This window comes from Macaca mulatta, chromosome 15, assembly GCF_049350105.2.
Source record: "Macaca mulatta isolate MMU2019108-1 chromosome 15, T2T-MMU8v2.0, whole genome shotgun sequence".
Classification (NCBI taxonomy): domain Eukaryota; kingdom Metazoa; phylum Chordata; class Mammalia; order Primates; family Cercopithecidae; genus Macaca; species Macaca mulatta.
This window is the reverse complement of record NC_133420.1, coordinates 6,057,885-6,079,219: the sequence shown is the minus strand read 5'-3', so window position 1 is coordinate 6,079,219 and position 21,335 is coordinate 6,057,885. Positions and strand designations below refer to the sequence as shown.

Genomic DNA, 21,335 nt, shown 5'->3' with positions numbered 1-21,335 from the left:
CTCTACCGAAAATACAAAATTAGCCTGGTGTGGTGGCGGGCACCTGTAATCCCAGCTACTCGGGAGGCTGAGGCAGGAGAATCGCTTGAACCCGGGAGGCGGAGGTTGTAGGGAGCCGAGATCGCGCCACTGCACTGCAGCCTGGGTGACGAGCGAAACTCCATCTCAAAAACAAAAACAAAAAACTTGTACAAGTTAAAACTTGCAACGTTGTTCTCAAACACCCATAGAAACCTTGGGAGCTCCAAGGGGTGTGGGGAGGTCGGGCCTGGGAACCTGCACGGGCCACCTCCGATGCTGCTGTAGTCCAAGGGCAGCTACCTGCATGTGTGACTCAGTGGCCTGCACAGAGCTGTGGGGCACAGTTTTGTCAGGAGGAGAGAACAGTCTCTGGTCCTGTCTTCTGAGTAGCTGAGAAGCTCAGCCTCTGTGGTGTAGACGGGAGAGAAAGTGGATATTTTCAGGAAGTTAAACTTGTAAGCTTTACTCCTGTGAGCCTCTGACTGTCCTCTGGCTATTGTAGTTTCCGTAAGACCTTGTGCCTTTACAACACACACTCCAGCGACGGTGCCTGCTTGAATTTGCCCACATGGGAAGCTCAGCTTGCTGCCCACCTGGTGGGATTGGAGGACCGGAGCGGGAGGACGACGGTGTCTGTTTTAACAGTGGACTTCCGTTAGAAACATCCTGTTGTTACCACACCTGGGACGGCACACAGCCCCTGATGCCCAGCTGCACGGTGAACGCAGAGCTCCCACACCACAGGCGTCAGGCCTGGGGTTGAGCTGCTGAAGATGCCAGTGAAGCACAGTCCTGCTCCAACTACCGAGAAGCCGGAGGACATTCTAGAAACTGCTACCAATTAGCCCTCAGGGTCTGTGCTTTGGAAGCCAAGGCCAACACAGGTTCTCTCCGTTCCCTGCCACACCCAGCTGGCTCTCCCTCGCTGCCTCCACTCTAACCGCAGGTCACACGCCTGCCTTCCCTGCCACACTCCTCCTCGCCTCGCTTTTTCTTTTCTTTATTTTTTTGAGATGGAGTTTCACGCTTGTTGCCCAGGCTGGAGTGCAGTGGCGTGATCTTGGCTCGTCGCAACCTCCGCCTCCCAGGTTCAAGCAATTCTCCCGCCTCAGCCTCCCGAGTAGCTGGGATTACAGGCGTGCGCCACCACGCTGGCTAATTTTGTATTCTTAGTAGACGCGGGTTTCACCGTGTTGGTCAGGCTGGTCTCCAACTCCCGACCTCAGGTGATCCGCCCACCTTGGCCTCCCAAAGTGCTGGGATGACAGGCGGGAGCCACCGCGCCCGGCCCCACGTCCCTTTTTCTTTGGAACTAAGGTGCACTTGCTGCTTTTTTAAGATGGTCACCTTCCCCAAGCAGGCCATTTGGTTCATTCCAGTATCGCTGCTGGTGGCTAGAACCTCTGTCCTGGAGCAGGGCTAGAAAACACTTGCTGAACGAAAGACAAGCAAAGCATGCTTGAGAGAACGAGAGCTGAATTTTTTTTTTTTTTTTGAGACAGAGTCTTCCTCTATGGCCCAGGCTGGAGTGCAGTGGCGTGATCTCTATGGCCCAGGCTGGAGTGCAGTGGCGTGATCTCGGCTCATTGCAAGCTCCACCTCCTGGATTCACGCCATTCTCCTGCCTCAGCCTCCCGAGTAGCTGGGATTATAGGCGACCGCCACCACACCTGGCTAACTTTTGCATTTTTAGTAGAGACGGGGTTTCACCATGTTGGCCAGGTTGGTCTCCAACTCCCAACTTCAGATGATCCACCTGCCTCGGCTTCCCCAGGTGCTGGGATTACAGGCGTGAGCCTCCGCGTCTGGCCCCGAGAGCTGAATTTTTGAAACCACCCTCAGGCGTATTTCACAATTTTTTTTTTTTTTTGAGATGGAGTTTCATTGTTGCCCAGGCTGGAGTGCAATGGCACGACCTCGGCTCACGCTACGTCTGCCTCATGGGTTCAAGGGATTCTCCTGCCTCGGCCTCCCAAGTAGCTGGGATTACAGGCGCCCACTGCCACACCCGGCTAATTTTTTGTATTTTTAGTAGAGACGGGGTTTCACCATTTTGATCAGGCTGGTGGTGAACTCCTGACCAGCCGCCTAGGCCTCAGGTGATCCACCCACCTGGGCCTCCCAAAGTGCTGAGATTATAGGCATGAGCCACCGCACCTGGCCACATTTGTTTTGCTTTTGCCAAATTTAGCAGTGGAGGATTGTATACCAAAGTTACCACTAATGTGAAGCTCTAAGAACCCGCTACTATCGAGCCAGCTTTTTTTTTTTTTTTTTTTTTTTTTTTTGAGATGAGGCTGGCCCGGGAGTACAGTGATGTAACCACTGCTCATCAGCCTTGACCACCAGGTCTCAGTTGATCCTCCCGCCTCAGCCTCCTGAATAGCTGGGACTGTAGGCGCGCACCAACATGTGGGCTAATTCTTATTTTAGAGGTGGGGTCTCACTAGGTTGCCCAGGCTGGTCTCTTAACTCCTGGCTTCAAGCAATCCTCCTGCCTCAGCTTCCCAAAGTGCTGGGATTGTAGATGTGAGCCACTGTGCCTGGCCGTATTTAACAATTCTTTTATTTTCCAGAGATTGGCCAACATCATTTGCATTAGTGTAAACTCCTGAGTGAAATTCCATTCATCTAAAACTAGTGGTGAGTGCCAAGGGCATCACCTGGCTTTTGATCTGTGATCGTACTAGACACATCACGCCCCGCCACTCCCCGCCAAAAGACTTGGAGCCTCTTACTCTCAAGCCACAGGACACACTCCAGGGGCGGATCAGAATCTCTTTAACAACTGTTTGGGTCGGAGAAAAGGCCTAGGAACAAGCCATAAAAGCTGACTCATTTTAAGCCCCATTGTCCTAAAACATCTTGGTACAAATTTTCTTTTTTTTTTTTTTTTTTTTGAGACAGTCTCGCTCTGTCGCCCAGGCTGGAGTGCAGTGGCGTGATCTTGGCTCACTACAAGCTCCACCTCCCGGGTTCACGCCATTCTCCTGCCTCAGCCTCCTGAGTAGCTGAGACTACAGGCGCCCGCCACGGTGCCCGGCTAATTTTTTGTATTTTTAGTAGAGATGGGGTTTCACCGTGGTCTCGATCTCCTCACCTTGTGACCCGCCCGCCTCGGCCTCCCAAAGTGCTGGGATTACAGGCGTGAGCCACCGCGCCCGCCCCAGATTTTCAATGAATTGATTTGAAACTTAGGGCACATTTGTTTGGGCAAAACCTTTTGTTTGTTTTTGGAGATGAGTCTCACTCTGTCACCCGGGCTGGAGTGCAGTGGTGCGATCTTGGCTCACTACAACCTCCGCCTCCCGGGTTCAAGCAATTCTCCTGCCTCAGCCTCCTGGGTAGCTGGGACTACAGGCGCCCGGCTAATTTTTGTATTTTTAGTAGAGATGGTGGGGGTCTCACCATTTGGCCTGGTTGGTCTCGAACCCCTGACCTTGTGATCTGCCCACCGGGACCTCCCCAAGTGCCGGGATTACAAGCATGAGCCACCGCACCCGGCCCAAGAGACTCATTTTTATCAAGAGACTGGGTGTTTGTTTCCCCACTTTTTAAGCTGCTGCTAATAAAAGTTTTATGTATTATTCACTGGAATTGTTGATAACCAGCAGGGTTCATCAGGTCTGAAGTATTTGTGTCTTCCTCAAACTCTTTTCCAACTAACGCTGATCTCTGGGGCAGTGAACTAGGAATGCAAGATTTTATTTATTTATTTATGTATTTTGAGAGGGAGTCTTGCTCTGCTGCCCAGGCTGGAGTGCAGTGGTGCAATCTCAGCTCACTGCAACCTCTGTCTCCTGGGTTCAAGCGATTCTCCTGCCTCAGCCTCCCGAGTAGCTGGGATTACAGGCACCCGCCACCATGCCCAGCTCATTTTTATAATTTTAGTAGAGATGGGGTTGGGGGGGGGGGGCGTCTCACCATGTTGGCCAGGCTGGTCTCGAACTCCTGACCTTGTGATCTGCCCAGCACTCAGGTGATCCACCCACCTCAGCCTCCCAAAGTGCTAGGATTATAGAAGTGAGCCACCGCACCCAGCCGAATGTAGGATTTTAAAGACAGCAGAGATGAGCTGGACAAGATCACAGTCAGCAGTTAAGGGTTGAGACCAAACTTTTTGCCTGTGGATTTTACAGCCTTTAAAACAAGGACATTGTGAGAACAGGGTATGCATGTATATTGTTTCTTCCAGGTTTCAGTTTTTGGCCAGAAAGAGAGTTTAAGACTCAATATATGCATTTATTTAAAAATATAAATATGGAAAAATAAATAATTTAAAAGACTAGATTGAATGTCCCTAGATTTTCACACATTCAAAGACTACATTTTTTCAAGAGATGGAATGGGACACAAAGCAAGAATGAACGGTTCTAAACTCTCGAAGAAAGAAACCCGGGACATGGTGGGGATCCCTGGCCTAGGTGTTCAAGGTGGTGGCATCCTAAGCTTCCAGCAGTTCCCCAGCCAGGCTCCACTGTCATTCTGTGGCTGGAGTTACAGAAGCAAACGGTCTACGTCACTGAAACCATGAGATGGTTTCATGCCAACAGGCTTGGCTGATGAGAGGAGAGGGGAGGTGGCTTCTCACTCAGCCGGGGAGGCCCTTATGCTGGGGTGCGGGCCTCTTTGCGCCACGGCAGGCGACCTGCAGCCTCGCGGAGGGGAACCGCGCCACGTCCTGGAGGCCATGTGGCTTCCTCAGCTGGGCTCTGGGGCCCACTGAGAGGTCTGAGGCCCCAGGGGTCACCTAGCCCAGGTCCAGCCTGGCTCTGGACACCTGTGTGACATGGGGTGGTGTGTGTTTGAGGGGCTGCCAGGAGGACACAGATGGACGCCTGCTCCGGGTGTGGAGGGAGAGGCTGGCGCAGAGCACGCGGGGATGGGGTGGGGGTGGGGGGGCTCTGTGACTGCCCCCAGGGCACGGGAGCTGCTCAGGACCGGATTCTGACGTCTGCCCCCGAGAGTGGCTGGGGTCTGTGGTACTGCGGCGGGTCCACGCCCTGCCCACCCATGCCGTGTGGACCTGCCATGGAGAAGGACAGGCTCACTTAGGGATGGTTTCCTTCTTGGGACGCTGGCACAGTGGCACGGGCGCCACAGTCCCTCAGATCCGCAAAAGGCGGCAAACTCTTCGTCCTTCCCGCTGGGTTTTGATCAAATACAATCACCCCATGTTGCGGCTGTGGGTCCTCGCTCAGCAAACTTCAAGAAACGGAACAGATGGTGCTGGAGTTCTGACTCTGTAGTGCTTGCTGCCTCTGAATCTCCTTCGAAATCCGTCTTTTAATTCCTAGTAAGTATAGCTCTCTATCAAATTTGCCAGCTGCCAATGGAATGCTGTGGAGGAGGAGGGGGCATTAGGAGGAGGCCAGGCCCAGAAGAGGGGGCATTAGGAGGGGGCCGCGCCCGGAGGAGGGGGCGTTAGGTGGGGGCCAGGCCCGGAGGAGGGGGCGTCAGGAGGGGACCAGGCCAGGAGGAGGGGGCGTCAGGAGGGGGCTGGGCCCGGAAGAGGGGGTGTTAGGAGGGGCCGGGCCCAGGGGAGGGGGCGTCAGGTGGGGGCCGGGCCGGAGGAGGGGGCGTCAGGTGGGGGCCGGGCCCGGAGGAGGGGGCATCAGGAGGGGGCCGGGCCAGGAGGAGGGGGCGTCAGGAAGGGGTCGGGCCCGAGGAGGGGGCGTTAGGTGGGGGCCGGGCCTGGAGGAGGGGGCGTTAGGAAGGGGTCGGGCCCGAGAAGGGGGCGTTAGGAAGGGGTCGGGCCCAAGGAGGGGGCGTTAGGTGGGGGCCGGGCCCGGAGGAGGGGGCGTTAGGTGGGCGCCGGCCCGGAGGAGGGGCGTTAGGAGGACGCCCAGGGCCACGAGGAGGGGCGTTAGGTGGGCGCCGCGCCCGGAGGAGGGGCGTTAGGTGGGCGCCCAGGGCCACGAGGAGGGGCGTTAGGTGGGCGCCGGCCCGGAGGAGGGGTGTTAGGAGGACGCCCAGGGCCACGAGGAGGGGCGTTAGGTGGGCGCTGGCCCGGAGGAGGGGCGTTAGGTGGGCGCTGGCCCGGAGGAGGGGTGTTAGGTGGGCGCTGGCCCGGAGGAGGGGTGTTAGGCGGGCGCCGGCCCGGGCTGGCACTGCCTCTAAGCACACAGAGGCCTGTTCCTGGGAGAGCCACAGGAAGGATGGGCGGACACCTGAGTGCTTAACGCCTTCCTCCCCCCAGCTGGCCACACCCAGCCCCCCAGCTGGGCCTCTTCACTGTTCAGAGCCGCTCCCCTTCCTGCCTTCTTCCTGCTCCAGGATGAGTCCAACCGATCCTGGGGGTGCACAGCCCTGAAGGTCCCAGGACAAAGCCCCAAGTGGAACCCCACGATGACAGGGACCCTTCTCAGCTCATGGGACGACGGCCCAACCCCCGGGCCCGAGAGGGAAGGAGCGCGGGAGAACACTGACTTGTCTCGCCCCGGCCTCACTTTCACCCGGAAGAGGCCGTACACAGGGCGGTGGTCGGAGGTCTTGATCCCGGGGCAGGAGGAGTAGCTCACGGGACAGATGTCACCCTTGTGGCGGCTTCTGTACAAGACGCGGTCCTTCGGGAAGATTCCGGAGGGAGGAAGTCCAGTTACTCCTGAGGCGCTGTGGGGCGTGGCCCACTCACCTCCCCGCTGTTCTCAAGTGCCCCCCGAGGGAGCCTTCTGGGACCCCCGACACTTATGCCCGTTTTGTTGCCCGGTGTCTGTGGCCAGCTGGACCAGGGCCTGTCCCTCGCCGCTGGAGACCCTGTGAACAGCGGCTGCTCCTACCCTGCCCTGCCTCAGTGGCTTCTTGAGGCATCCAGCAGACATCGGGACGTGCCCAGAGCTGCAGCCATGGGCCTGGCGGAAGGGTGAGTGAGGGTGCAACGGGCAGAGGCTCTGCACGCCAGGGGCGAGGGCATGGCCGGTGCCCTGTGTGCCAGTCGGCTCACCCAGCCTTGAAAACACCCATGGAGAGGGTGCCGTTCTCCACCAAAGGGGACTCGCCACGAGGCCAGGGTGTAGAGCTGAAGTTCAAGTCAAGGCCGTCCAGGTTCAGACCCCTGATGCCAGGCATTGGCTCCCGGCTGTGGGAGGTGCCCGCCCTGGAAGCACTCTGCGCCGGCCACGGGCGGGGCTCACCGTGTATGAGGGTGTCCTCTGCTTGGAGGTGCTGTCGTACGTGTCCTTCCCGATGTCAAACTTGTATGACGGGAGGAAGTGAATGTCCGGCTCCTGAAAGCCCTTGAAGATGGACCCTGCCACAGGATGGGCACCCGGACCGGCTCAGACCAGTTCGTGCCAGCCGTGGCACCCCAGGCCCTCACCTTTCCGCATCTCCCGCCACGCCCACCCCCCTCCCAGGCCCTCACCTTTCCGCATCTCCCGGATGAGCTGGTCATGCTGCAGCAGCGCCGGCACGTCCACCACCAGGCCCTGGCACAGGAGGGTGTCCACGGCCGTGCGCCCGCCGCTCAGGCGGAAGTTGAAGTCTCCAAACCAGAACACCTCATCGAAGCGGGTGGTGACGTCCGCTGTGGCACAGTGGGCCATGCATGGGCACAGGCAAGCAATGGCAGGTCCTTCCCCTTCCCCAGAACACGGCCTGGCAGTGGCTCCCAGGGGAAGTGGGTCTCGGGTGCCAGCCAGAGGGGCTGGGCCCCGATTCGCATTGGGACAGCTCCAGAAGGCACCTGGAGCAGCCTCAGGAGCAGACGGCGCCCATGGCAGGGGATGACCATGTCTCTGCTCCTTTCCACACAGCCGGGGGAGGCGGCAGGGCGGGCAGTGGTGAGGACCAGGACCCAGGCTAGCAGGACACGCTGTGAGTGGACGGGATCCACCCACCCCACTAACCGTGCTAAAGAACCATGAGGGGCTATGCGCTGGGGGCACTTGGACTTTTCGGCCCTCGCTTCCCAGAGCTCAGGACGCTGCCTCTGCAGAGCTGCCGTAAAAACGACGGGCGCCCCGCGTGTGAACCACGGCAGCACCACCCGCATGCAGTGTGGGGGCCCTCACCTGCGCTGGAGCGATAGGGGTTGGTGTCGGGCACGTTTCTGGGCAGGGCCAGGGCTTGCACGGTCCTGGTGTAGTCCAGCAGCCGCTCTGCCACCTTCCCGTCGCCCGCTGTGGGAACAGAAATGGGGTAGGGGTCACAGGGTTCTGGGTCTCCCTCAAGAGCTGCCCCCTGGACCATGCCCTGACTGCGCGCCCCCTGCAGACGCAACCCCACCAGGCATCCGCTGCCAGGCCTGGCCAGGGACATTTCTGCCTCGGAGGACGGAGCGCGGGCCCAGCACGGCATGCCCTCAGTGCCGGGGTCTGCTGGGGGTCCTCAGCGTGCATCTTAGCAAGCATGGTGCCCGCCCCACGGCCCTGGGTGGAAGATGAAGCCAGCAGCCAGGATCCCTGCCCTGGGCAGGGTCCTGGTCAGGAGAGGAAGGCTGTTCTCACGCAGCACCTGCGGCACGGGCACCGAGCGACTTACAGGTGAAGTGGGACGTGATGAAGAGGAAGGAGGTGCCAAAAAAGGTGAAGCTGACGCCCAAGGCCCCCTTGGTCTTGATCTGAGACACGATGCGTGTGGTCACCGTGGAGCACTCCACCTCTGCGGGAGGGGCAGCCCTCAGCTCACCTGCAGGACGCTGCAGGCCGGGGGTCGTGGCCGGACCCGCATGCCAGTGAGGGCTCACTGTGGAGCCCGTGTGTGACATAGCAACCCCCAGATCCCAGACGCAAAGCGTGCCTGTCCTGCCAAGGCCACGGGTCAGTCGTGGAAAGGGGGGCTGCCACCCTCCAGCCGCGCCCACCCCTCCAGCCGCACCCACCTGAGCAGAACCAGATGAGGTCCCGGCGGATAAAGAGCGACATGTAGAGCACGCCGTGGGCCGCCGAGGACAGCAGCACGTAGTGCGGGCCCAGCGTCTCCTGCAGACGCGTCTCCCACTCCCGCCTGCAGAGGAGGAAGCGCGGCCGGCTGGGGGACATGGCCTCCCAGCTCCACCACTCCCAGACCTGCCACCCAGAGCCCCTCGAGGAGCTACCAGGGAAACCCCACGACCTGGCCTCGGAGTCCTGCATGGAGACGCATTTGCCAGAGGCCGTTGTGGGCCAGAGTTGGGACCTGCCGGGGGTCACAGGCCCCAGTTCCACTTGAGTGGCTCCCCTGGATCCCTGCCGAGACCCCAGTGAGCAGAGCTCCTCCTGCCTGCATGGCTCATGGGCCAGGGGAGTGGGGCCCACCTCAGCTTGGGGCCAGGGCTCCTTCTCCCAGAGCACCTGTGTGGGCGGCAGCCACCTGCTGTTCCCACCACAACGTGGGGGCCCCAGGAAGCCTCGGAGCCCGGCCGTGCTCCCTGCTGCCCTTCTACTCTCTCACGTCAACAATTTGTTACCAGAATCCAATCTCATTGATTTTAAACTCTCCAAGTTGCCACCAGAAAAGAAACCGACTCATGTATCCCACCCAGGCGTGGAGGCTGCCCGTGCCCAGCCGCAACCCAGGTCTCAACGCCCACCCGTGCCCAGCCGCAACCCAGGTCTCAATGCCCACCCGTGCCCAGCCGCAACCCAGGTCTCAACGCCCAGCAGCTTCAGACACAGCAGCCCCAGGGCAGGCACTGCAGGGCCTGCGGCCGCCCTACCTGTCAGAGCAGCCCTCCTGGACACCGATGACGTACAGGTCCTGGGCATAGTCGGCCTCGGCTGGGAGCAGGAACTCGTCCAGGCTGGGCGGGAGCTCCTGGGAGGAGGGAGCACGTGGTGGGCCGGCTCCTCCCGAAACCTGCAGGCGCCTGTGGGCGAGTCCCACTGCAGCACCTCGAGTGCCAGCAACTCCTCTGAATGAGGGAAACTGAGGCCACGGCCAAGAAGCGATCTACCCGGTCGGTCTCTAAGGCAGCCTCTGACACACCAAACACACCTCAGGTTGGCCCTTGGCCTCAGTTTCCCTCTCCAAACACGAGTCTATCTAACAACCACCCCTGTGTGACCCCCGTCACTGTGACCCCAGCCTGTGGGGCCCAACCTGCCCCTGAGCCGCCCCACAGGGGCTCTGCTGGCCGCCCTCCCGCTCACCTTGAGCAGACGATTCTCAGCCAGGCCTGGTGACCCAATCCCTTCCCCTCCGTTCTGCGGCCACACGGCCATGGAGGTGCAGGTGGGAGCTCGGGAGGACGGGGGTCCTTACCCACTCTCACCCTCCTGTGCCGCGGCTCGCAGTGGATGCACCTCGGGGCTCTGCCCTCCCGGCCCCGGGACGAGGCACAGAACTGCCCCGTCTCCCTCACCCACGTCTGTCCAGCACCGCCCCGCCCTTCCCTGCCCAGTGCCACCCAGCGCCACTCACCTTCTGGCCCTGCATGTTCCAGGTGGCCACGAAGAGCGCCACGTACCGGTCTGGGAAGTAGCGGGCCAGCTCATCTGCCCCCAGCAGGGCCCCGCTGGCCAGGAGGCTGCCCTCCAGGTAACTCCTGTGACGGGAGGACCCCAAGCTCAGGGCCAGGCACAGGACACATCCCTGGGGGGGTCTCGGCCAGGTCCCCAGGGACAACAGCAAAACCCACAGAATGTCAGAAGCTGCCCCCGACCCCGAGCAAGGGCTCTGCTGGACGCTGCGGTGCTGCTGTCTGCTCTGTAGGAAAACAAGGCCCGACCTGGCCACACAAACACCCAGAGCGGGCTCACACCCCCCCGCCTCCCGGGAAGAGGCAGGAGAGGGTGACATCTGGGGCTTTTTGGTGGTGGGGTCCTGGGAGAACCACAGAGAGGAGCTCCCAAACTATAAGCCACGGCTGTGGGCACAGGGCACTGTTCGGGCAGGGGCTGGTTCTCCTCCTTTCTCCCTGGGCCCCAACACCAGGCAGGATGGCCTAAGACAGGGAGACCAGGCGAGCCACATGGAAACGCGTTAATCTCCTCGACACTCGTGGCCTTGATGCACTTTTGGGTTTGCTTGTTTTGGTTTCTGGTGGGGATAGGGTCTCAGTCTGTGCCCAGGATGGAGTGCAGTGGCACCAACACAGCTCCCTGCAGCCTCCACCTCCAGGGCTCAAGTGATCCTTCTGCCTCAGCCCCCCGAGTAGCTGGAACTCCCGGTGCAGTGCCACCACGCCCGGCCAGTTTTTCATTTTTTATTTTTGTAGAAACAGGGTCTCGCCACATTGTCCAGGCTGGCGCTTTCGGATTTTAATACGGCAGTGCACACAAATGGTTAAACACACCGTGTGGCACAGCGACGCCCTGCCCCTCCCCACACTCAGCACCTTCTGCCACGAGGGCTGGTAACCTGTCAAGAGGCAACAGCACACGCCCACTGCTCCGTGGGCCACCCAGTGGTGCAGAAGCCACCAGGGGATGTGGACACACGGAGCCGGCCGTGTGCCTGAGATGCTTGATTTACAGACACTGAAATGTGAAGTTTACAACTTTCTTGTAGTGTGAAACAGTATTAGAATTGTTTTGACCTTTTCCCAACCATGTGGAAATGTAAAACGCGTTCTCAGCTCGCTGACTACACAGAAAGGCCGTGGGCTAGGCTTGCCAGCCCTCCTCCCCACTCCTTCTCTAAGTAACACTTGTGCTGCTCCTTCTAGATACGCCGTCTTCTGACGAGGTTCCCTTTCACAAAGGGAGACGAGAGCACAGTGCCGGATTCTTGTGACCTCCCGTGAGAACTTCCTCAATCCTGGCTGCAGCTCCCCAAGCTTCACTGGACACGATTAAATCATGTCACAGGGAGGAACCTCGCTACCTCACCCCTAAAACTGTTGACAGTTCCAGTCAGGACAACTGTGTTCACGCAGCGGTCATTCGGGACAGAGAGTGTTGCTGTGGCCACTGCTGTCAAGTGATCCCGGGCCCAGCAGGGGCTCCTCGGTCACCAGACTCGAGGCCCATGGCGCCTTTGCCGGCAACGCCCATCATGTCCACACCAGCAGCCGCGTGGCCGGTCTGCCCAGCTCTGTCCAGAGCACGGTTAGTAACAGCAGGCCAGGGGCAGCCCTCACAGTCATCATTCCTGTGTCCCGACACGGGCAGGGGCAGAGCTGCCTCGGACCCCCATCCAGGGCCAGGACACTGCAGAGCTTCTGCGTGAGGATGCACAGGCCGGCTGCTGCAGCCTGGGCCGGCTCTCAGAGCAAAAGGAACTGGTGGGGAGAGCATCCCCCTAACCCGCCCTGGCAGCCCCAAGGCACTGGCAAAGGCCAGCAGCCATTCTGAAACAGGGCGGACCAGCTCGTGCACGTGCGGCCCACAAGCTCAGAATGGGTTTTACTGTGTGGAACGGCAGAGAAAGAAAAAACAGCGAGGTTCCAATGTGCGTCCCTAATAGATTCACCGGCACACAGACGCCCTTTGGTCCCCACTGTCCGTGCCTCACCCTTGACAGAAAGCGTGTGCCGACTCCTATTCTAGAACAGACCGGAGATCTGGAAATGGGAAGTTTTTAGACAGCAGAACTGAGTTAAAGGATCCACATCAACCCTCGTTTCCTGGTTGTTCGAAAACAATGACCTGATCCAAATTTGAGACACGACTGCCATTCTAACAGGTGTATCTACGTAAACTGAATCTGATTTTAAAATGTGATGCTTTAGACGCACGAAGAAATTTTACCCTTTACAAGAAACCCTGCAGTGAATTATTTTAACAAAAGCAACAGTTTTGCCCTGTATGTGACTGCACCTGCCCCATCCACGCACAGGAGGGGAGTATGGTGGGGGAGCCAGGCACAGGCCCTCACTCCATGCCTAAGCCGACCTGCCTGCTGGTGGACCACAGGCGCAGGGAAGTGAGGCTACCTTCGGGGACTGTGGTGAGCTGAACAGTGATCCCCAAAGCCATGTCGACCCCCAGACCTCCAGAACCTTGGAATGGGGCCCTATTTGGAAACAGGGTCTTTGCAGATGTACTTTTTTTTTTTTTTTTTTTGTGAGACGGAGTCTCGCTCTATCGCCCAGGCTGGGGTGCAGTGGCGCGATCTCGGCTCACTGCAACCTCCGTCTCCCGGGTTCAAGCCATTCTCCTGCCTCAGCCTCCCGAGTAGCTGGGATTACAGGCGCCTGCCACCACGCCCGGCTAATTTTTCGTATTTTTTTTTTTTTTTTGAGACGGAGTCTCGCTCTGTCACCCAGGCTGGAGTGCAGTGGCCGGATCTCAGCTCACTGCAAGCTCCGCCTCCCGGGTTCACGCCATTCTCCTGCCTCAGCCTCCCGAGTAGCTGGGACTACAGGCGCCTGCCACCTCGCCCGGCTAAGTTTTCGTATTTTTAGTAGAGATGGGGTTTCACTGTGTTAGCCAGGATGGTCTCGATCTCCTGACCTCGTGATCCGCCCGTCTCGGCCTCCCAAAGTGCTGGGATTACAGGCTTGAGCCACCGCGCCCGGCCAATTTTTCGTATTTTTAGTAGAGATGGGGTTTCACCGTGTTAGCCAGGATGGTCTCGATCTCCTGACCTCGCGCCCACCTTGGCCTCCTAGAGTGCTGGGATTACAGGCGTGAGCCACCGCGCCCGGCCTGCAGATGTACTTAATTAAGGATCTTGAGATGAGATCACTCTGGATTTAGGGTGGGCAGTAAATTCAATGACTGGTGTCCTTACAAAAAGAGAGGGGAACACAGAGAGATGGGGAAGAGGACGAGAGAGAGACAGAGAGACAGGGAAGAGGCCACATAAAGACAGAGGCAGAGACCGGAGTGTGCCACAAGCCAAGGAACAACTGGGGCCCCAGGAGCGGGAGGCAGCAGGAGGATCCTCCCCCCAGCCTCTGGAGAGAGGCTGCCTGGCCACACCTTGATTTTAGACTTCTGGCCTCTAGAACTGGGACAGAGTCCAGCTCTGCTGTTTCAAGCCTCCCAGTCCGTGGCCATGAGTTACAGCGTCCCCAGGACACCACACAGAAACCACCTCACACCACTCCCTTCTCACACCTGCCCTGCCTCCCGCCGTGGCTGACAGACAAGACTTGGGCACCATGGCAGTGGGGAGGGGAGGAAAAGAAGGGTGCGGGTGGTTTTGCCAAGTCACAGTGGGAGCATCTGAGGACAGGCCCCCAGACGGCGACCCCAAGACCAGACCAGGCTTGGGAGAGAGCCCATGGGTTCAGTGCCGTTCCTTCCAGCAAGAGCTCGAGCCACCAAAATGTTCCTCGTGAGAAAGTGGCTAAACAAAGTAGCCTCAACACATCTGGGGCCTCTTGCGGCAGAAAAAAACTAAGGGGGCAGGCTGGGCGCAGTGGCCCACGCCTGGAATCCCAGCGCTTTGGGAGGCTGAGGCCAGGAGTTCGAGACCAGCCTGGCCAACATGGGGAAACCCTGTCTCTACTGAAAATACAAAATTTAGCGAGTGTGGTGGCAGGTGCCTGTAATCCCAGACGCTTAGGAGGCTGAGGCAGGAGGAGCCCTTGAACCCAGGAGGTGGAGGTTACAGTGAGCCGGGATTGCGCCACTGCACTCCAGCCTGGGCCACAGAGAAACAAACAAAAACAACCAAAAGGGCAGATCATATACATTGAGGAAATTTCTCAAGACTAAACAAGAAATAGCGCCAGATACATAATTGTATGCAAGATGCCATCTTGTCTACCTTAACACAACGTCACGCCCACGAATGGTTCTGAAACACACAGGAAAAGTTCTGGGAAGTTGGGGAGAGATGGGAAGGGCGCTGCTGTGGGGAGGGGCTGGGAGATGGGGTGGCTGCGGGAGACCCGCTTCATTCTTTCTGTTTAGGCATCCTAAACGCTGCTGATGGGAACGGTCTCACGAGGTTCCAGCAGCCTGAACACTACAATGAAGGCGGCACAGGGGCTGCACCCACCAGGCCCTACCTGCTGCGGACGTCCTTGCTGCGGATGGGCGCCAGGAGGCTGAAGGAGGATTTGGCCGATCGAAGGGAACAGTCGTCGCAGGCCAGGGGGCTCCGGGGCCGGCCGGGGCCCAGGCTGCTGTGGGCCCGCACCAGGAGCGGCTGCGCACGGAGCTTGTAGTCTGCAAGATCCGAGTCGACCTTGTTTGCTGTCCTCAGGGAGTCGGAGGCGATGTCCAGGCTCAGGGCAGGCGGCGGGCGCGGGGGCAGCAGGCTGGGCAGCCTGGGCGAGCTCCCTGCCACGGCGGCGTTTCTGTGCAGCAGGTTCGGGGAGCTGCTGGCCACCCCAGAGAGAGTGTTACCCCCCGAGGACGGGCTCCCTCTCTCACTGCCCAGGACCCCGCGGGACTTGGGGATTTCCTGCAAGGAGGTGCTCAGGCAGGGCGGGGAGCAGCTGTGGGCGGGGGCCCCGGGACCCTCGCTCTGCACTGAGCCCCTGGAGGGACTGGTCCCATTCCGGGCTTCCAGGTCTTCCTGGCTGCCTCGAAAACGCCTCCTCCTCCAGCCCTTGTCGTCCAGGGACAGGGCTCGCTCCAGCCGAGGCCTGGCGGGGGGCCGCGGGGTGACGGGTGCTGCCCGGGCTGGCGGGTCCTCGCCGCTGGGCGTGGCCGGGGTGCTGCAGGCAAGCGCCGGGCTCTCGGAGCCCGGAGCATCGGGTGGGGACCCCGCGCGCGGGGCCAGCGGAGCGCCGGGAAGCTGTCCTTGGAGCGTCCTCCCTTCGGGCGGCTGCGGGGCCGGCTCCGAAGGCCGCAGGCTCTCCGCCTTGGACGGCATGGACGGGCCCTCCCAGGGGAGGCCTCGGCGCGGGGCCGCAGGCGGGGCGAGGGGTCAGGGGTGCCGGGTCCGGGGTCGCCGGCGCAGCGAGGAGCAGAAACTGCGCTGCGGCTCCCGCTTGGGCCGGGGGTGGTCGCGGAGGGGCAGGGGCGGCTGCCGCATGGCCCGGGCCCCGGGTCCCGCCAGCCCCTCGGGGCTCCCAGACGCCGTCCCCAGGGCGGTCCGCAGGCAGGGCCTGTCGCGGGCGAGGCTCGACCCCGGCTGGGGCGCCGCTCGGGGAGAGGGGCAGGAACCGGGCACCCCGGGCTGGCCCCGCAGACTCCGAAGCCGACCCCGTACTCGCGGAGGCCCGGCCGCCCAGAGGCGGAGTCAGCCCGGCCGGGACCCAGCAACGGCCGCCGCGGGGCCGCGCCCGGTCCCCGCCCCGCGCCCCGGCCCCGCCCGCAGCGGCCCCTGGCGGCCGGAGGACTGCGCCGCACCGGGCCAGGTCGGCTCTCCCACGCCCCTCCCCGCCCGGCAGCCCCGCAGCCCGGCAGCCCGGCAGGTCCCAGAGAGGGCAGGTGCAAGTCCCCGGAGAGGACCTGGGCGCGGGCCAGGCGAGTGCCGAGGCCTGCGGACACCTGCACTCACTCGCTTCCAACAAACCAAAGGGAACCACAAGTGAAGGTGTTTGAAGGAGCGCAAAATATTTTATTCAACAATTTGCAATGTAACAATTCTCATTTAGGAAAAATAGCCGCTCCCGCCTGGAGGAAGCTTCTTGAATCAAAAGTCGTGGCAGTCGACCCCAGAACAGCGGGCAGGGCCGACCGGAAGAGGTCCCAGGAATCACAGGAGCTGACCAAGGAACAGAGAGGGCTGCCCCGTCACAGGGACTGGCCTTTCTCCAAGTGACAAGGACAAATGGATCCAGTGGGACACGCCTGTGAAACATTTTGGAAAACATCCTGGGTGGTCTGGGCTAAATGATCAAGTGAAACAGAAAGTCAGGAAGGGCCTGTGCTAATTCCGCATTCTACAATTTCTACACTTAAATTTAAACACCAAACAGTTTATGTTTCCCCAGCAGAACCTACAGAAATTATCTACTGATTTTTATTAGTATTTAAATCTTTTCTTCAGTCTCTTTAGACTTGACAAGAATACGAAGAGTTTTCAGAACAGTCAGAGAAGCCTTAAAGCTTTGCATCAGTGAGAGGAGGCCCCTCTCTGAGTTCAACAGGGCTGAGTCCACCAGGAGCTACTCAAAGTCTCAGTGTGGCAAAACTTGGGGCAGAAATAAGTTCCAGAGCAGCTGTCAAGAAACTGTGTTAAGATACTCTCCCCAAGATGTTACCAACCCCTGAACCAATGTCCCCCAGGTGAGAAAGTGGGTCACGTGGATTGCACCAGGAAAAGTGCAGCCTTTTAGAGAACTGCATCCAGCCCCCTTCACAATGAGTCTAACCATGCTCCTACACGCAAAATGAAGCCCAAATCAAACATCACACCGTCGGTTTTCACCCTGGATGACCACCCTGAGCCATCGTGTCAGACAGCCGGCTCCCTGGGGCTCCTTCCCAGTGACTGGGCCACACGGTGGGCAGTCGCCGGTGCTTTGGGTGCACAAAATCACCCATGGTCCTCATCAGGCCACAGAAAGTAAAGTGAGGCTGGAAACGTCTTTGTTACAGGAAAGAAATTCACTTCAGTAACTAGGGCCTCTCTCAAAAACTGAACTAATGCCGAAGGAACCCCGAGGCTCCTCAGAGACGCTGACTGAGAACACAGCGACCTCCACGCATTCGGCCAGGTTCAAACACGGCGAGGGCCCAGGCGCTGCAGAGCAGGGTCGGGGTCTGCCTCAGACAGTCACTCTTTGCTCCCAGCACCTTAAAGGAAGTGCGGGACTCACTGGGCAGGGACTCACAGCTCGGCTTGGAGAGGCCCTGGTTGCTACCGACTGTGTGGCTCTCCTGTGGCAGAGACAGCTCCAGCCGAATGAACATTCTTAAATGACCAGGAATGCTACATCCTTAAATCATCCTAAATGACTAAGAAAGTCACATCATTCTTTTCGGCAAACAATTCTGAGTCAAAGATTCAGTCTTTCCATCCAGTATCTGAGAGGATGGTGGAATTAATTTTCAAAATAATTCATTATGATGGGCGGTGAGGAGGGAGGCACAGCGTGGGACCAGCTCTGAGTCACTGCCGTGTCTCCCTGGGGGCGGGACGGAGATCGCGGCGGTTGGTCGGGCTCTTCGGGGAGAACAGCAGCGTCAGGGCTCCAAGTGCAAGTTCACAGCAGGGCAAGCCTAGTTCAGCACCAGGTGCTTCCTCTGGTCAATTCTCCCTAGCCTTGAGCTCCCGGAGGTGGCGCAGGCCTGGAACAAAATCAACAGCATGACCTCTGCATGCCTGCCCCCAGGGTGGTCAGTGCCCGGGCGCAGCGTGACAGGGGCTGGTCCACATAATGAACTGCATGGGCCATTGGCGCCGACAAGCTGAAGGCTTCGTTTTTGTTCCTCAAAGCCTCTGGAAACCGACAAGTCAGTGCCAAGTCCTGGGCTCCCTTGAAAGCACCGAGTCCTTAACCATCAGTGTTTACTGTGAGGGTCGCCCGGAGGTGTTGCGGTTTCGTCAGGGCCATGAGGCCCAGAGCTGCTCTGCAGAGCCAGCCTGGCTGTCCGGAGTCCCGGGAGGAGTGGTGGCCAGGCCTGGCCACTGCAGGGGACGCGGGGACCCCAGGTGCAGATAGCCAGCCAATGCAGGCATCCATTCTTACTCCCTTGCAAAGCCTCATGGAGGGGAAAGCCAAGGAATTTGTGTAAAGGCACTAACTACATGGCAAAGGAAGCAGGACAACACCAAAATCGACTAGTCTGGATGCAGAAAAGCAGGTGACAGCCAGGGGCAGCTGCGGGGAGTGGTCCTGGGAGCCTCGGCCTTGTTTGTAGAGGACCAGGGCAGGAATGCTGGGCCCCAGCACGGGAAGCCTGCGGTCAAGAGTGTGTGAGGCCGTGAAGAGTGTGTGAGGCCGTGAGGAGTGTGTGAGGCCGTGAGGGCAGGCTGGGGTGACGATGGGGCTGAATCCCAAGATGCCCCAGACCTCGGCCCCCGCTTGGCTCCCCTCCACTGACAGCCAGTCTATACTCCACAGGCAAGGGAGAGGGGAGGAGAGACGAGGCTGAGGGAGGGAAACCGCAGAAAACATTCTAGAACACTCCCCAGCTGAAGGGCATGCATTCAGGCCCAAGGGGACTGAGAGGGAAGCCCTGCAGGTCCCAGGGAAACAGGACCCCGAAAGGGGCTGCAGGCAGAATGGACCTGGAATCTCAGCAACCACAGGCACCAGGAAACCTAAGGCCACTTGCAGTTCTGAAGAAAGCAACTTTGGCCCAAGAATGTTACCAGCCAGCCAGCCGGAGAGGCCGGAGAAGAGAGGCAGCTCCAGACATGAAAGGCTTCTCCCAAGTCACCCCGGGACCTTTCTGTCAAGAAGCTTCTAAATAAACATACAAAAAAAGCAAGAGCTACTGGAGGATGTGTGTCACCAAGACAAACGGAGTAACTAAGAAAGGCAGCAACACAGGATTCCAAAGCTGCGGGACCCACTCCGGGAGACTCGGGTGCCCAGGCCAAGGGCGGAGAGAACACACTTGGCTCAGAGACCACAGGCTCCAGGAGGACAGAACAGCAGACGTGGCAGAGCTGGGGGCTGAATGAGGGATACACAAGTAGAAAGCCAAGCACATTTTACAAACTGCAACCTAGGAAAAGGCAAAGCGAATGCAGGAGCACGGAGGGCCTGGTGTCCACACAGGGCCCCACACGGGAGCGCTGAGGGCCTGGTGTCCACACAGGGCCCCACACGGGAGCGCTGAGGGCCTGGTGTCCACACAGGGCCCCACACGGGAGCGCTGAGGGCCTGGTGTCCACACAGGGCCCCACACGGGAGCGCTGAGGGCCTGGTGTCCACACAGGGCCCCACACGGGAGCGCTGAGGGCCTGGTGTCCACAGAGAGCACCACACGGGAGCGCTGAGGGCCTGGTGTCCACACAGGGCCCCACACGGGAGCGCTGAGGGCCTGGTGTCCACAGAGAGCTCCACACGGGAGCGCTGAGGGCCTGGTGTCCACACAGGGCCCCACACGGGAGCGCTGAGGGCCTGGTGTCCACAGAGAGCTCCACACGGGAGCGCTGAGGGCCTGGTGTCCACACAGGGCCCCACACGGGAGCGCTGAGGGCCTGGTGTCCACAGAGAGCTCCACACGGGAGCGCTGAGGGCCTGGTGTCCACACAGGGCCCCACACGGGAGCGCTGAGGGCCTGGTGTCCACAAAGGGCCCCACACGGGAGCACCGAGGGCCTGGTGTCCACAAAGGGCCCCACACGGGAGCGCTGAGGGCCTGGTGTCCACACAGAGGGAGAAATGGCAGCCGGGGAGGGCCCAGCGTGGCTCCTCACAGTGCCCTGTGGACTGCCACACAGTAGGTGTGCAACTTTCATTCAGAAAAGAGAAGCTGGGCACAGTGGCTCACGCCTATAATTCCAGCGCTTTGGGAAGCCGAGGTGGGAAGATCGCTTGAGCCTAGTAGTTCAAGACCAGCCTAGGCAACGAGGTGAGACCCTGTCTCTATAAAACATACAAAAATTTGCCAGGTGTGCTGACCGCGCCTGGAGTCCCAGCCATTCAGGAGGCCGAGGCAGGAGAATTGCTTCAGCCCAGGAGGTTAAGGCTGCAGTGAACTGAGATCAGAGACTGTACCACGACACTCCAGCCTGGGCAACAGAGCGAGACCCTGTCTCAATAAATGTGTGCGTGTGTGTGTGTGTGTGTGTGTATATATATATATATATTTTTTTTTGAGATGGAGTCTTGCTCTGTCGCCCAGGCTGGAGTGCAGTGGCGCAATCTCGGCTTACTACAAGCTCCATGCCCGGCTAATTTTTTGTATTTTTCACAGGGTTTTTGTATTTAACACAGGGTTTCACTGTGTTAGCCAAGATGGTCTTGATCTCCTGACCTTGTCATCCGCCCGCCTCAGCCTCCCAAAGTGCTAGGATTACAGGTGTGAGCCACCGCACCCGGCCATAAATATATATTTTTTAAAAAGAAAGAGAAAGAGAATCTAGGGAAGAAAGCTGCCATCACCGAGCAGCAGGGTCAGGAAGTCAGTGGACGTGTCAGGGTCTCATGGAGAAAGGCAAGGGTCACTCACCTGTGCCAGCTGAGCAGGGTTGTAGAAGGGCACGGCCCCGCTGGGAGGGCCGCCTGCAGCAGGGAGGTCGCCAGGAGCCTGAGAAGCACAGAGAAGTCACCTCAGCGGGGCTGTGCTGCACAGCAGCTGGCATTTCAACTGCAGATACAGACGCCGCTTCTACATGGGATTTACGGTACTTGTAAATAAACTACAGAAGCAGACTGAAGGCACTTCTTGCAACACCAGATTTAGTTATTTTATGGTTCATAGAAAAATGGTGAAAATCAAAGCAACGTGCAGAGCCAATGTTTTAAGCACCGGAACATGCAACAGGAAGGTGCACACGGCACTGAGGTGGCGCTGAGCGTGCGAGGCGGTTAGGAGGTGCCCATGGCTGCAGACCTAAGGCTCCAGCCACGACACGAGGCCCAGAGCTCTCATTTGCAGGCAGAAGGGTCACAGCAAGCCTTTCTGCTGAGCCACGGTTGCAGCT

At 59.3% G+C, this 21,335-nt stretch overlaps 2 protein-coding genes across 12 annotated transcripts in view; both read right to left on the bottom strand.

The window, feature by feature from the left end:
* Positions 1-4,242: 4,242 nt before the first annotated feature.
* Positions 4,243-16,022, bottom strand: INPP5E (inositol polyphosphate-5-phosphatase E). Of its 2 annotated transcripts, none has more exons than XM_077965348.1 (10): positions 14,846-16,022; positions 10,363-10,486; positions 9,659-9,756; positions 8,843-8,967; positions 8,491-8,622; positions 8,034-8,141; positions 7,385-7,546; positions 7,155-7,270; positions 6,451-6,587; positions 4,243-5,361 (listed from the first exon to the last, which is right to left on the bottom strand). In XM_077965348.1, exons 1-10 carry the CDS (start codon positions 15,655-15,657, stop codon positions 5,229-5,231), a joined length of 1,947 nt encoding a protein of 648 aa, XP_077821474.1. In that variant the 5' UTR covers positions 15,658-16,022; the 3' UTR covers positions 4,243-5,228.
* A 304-nt stretch (positions 16,023-16,326) lies between these two features.
* The window catches only part of SEC16A (SEC16 homolog A, endoplasmic reticulum export factor), a 46,159-nt gene continuing 41,150 nt past the window's right edge, over positions 16,327-21,335 (bottom strand). For all 10 annotated transcript variants that reach the window (XM_015116357.3, XM_077967083.1, XM_077967084.1 and 7 more), the window contains 2 exons: positions 20,861-20,938; positions 16,327-18,023 (listed from right to left, as the gene is read on the bottom strand). In XM_015116357.3, coding sequence (XP_014971843.3) covers positions 17,955-18,023; positions 20,861-20,938 — 147 coding nt within the window. In that variant the 3' untranslated portion in view covers positions 16,327-17,954. The remainder of the gene's footprint in view (positions 18,024-20,860; positions 20,939-21,335) is intronic.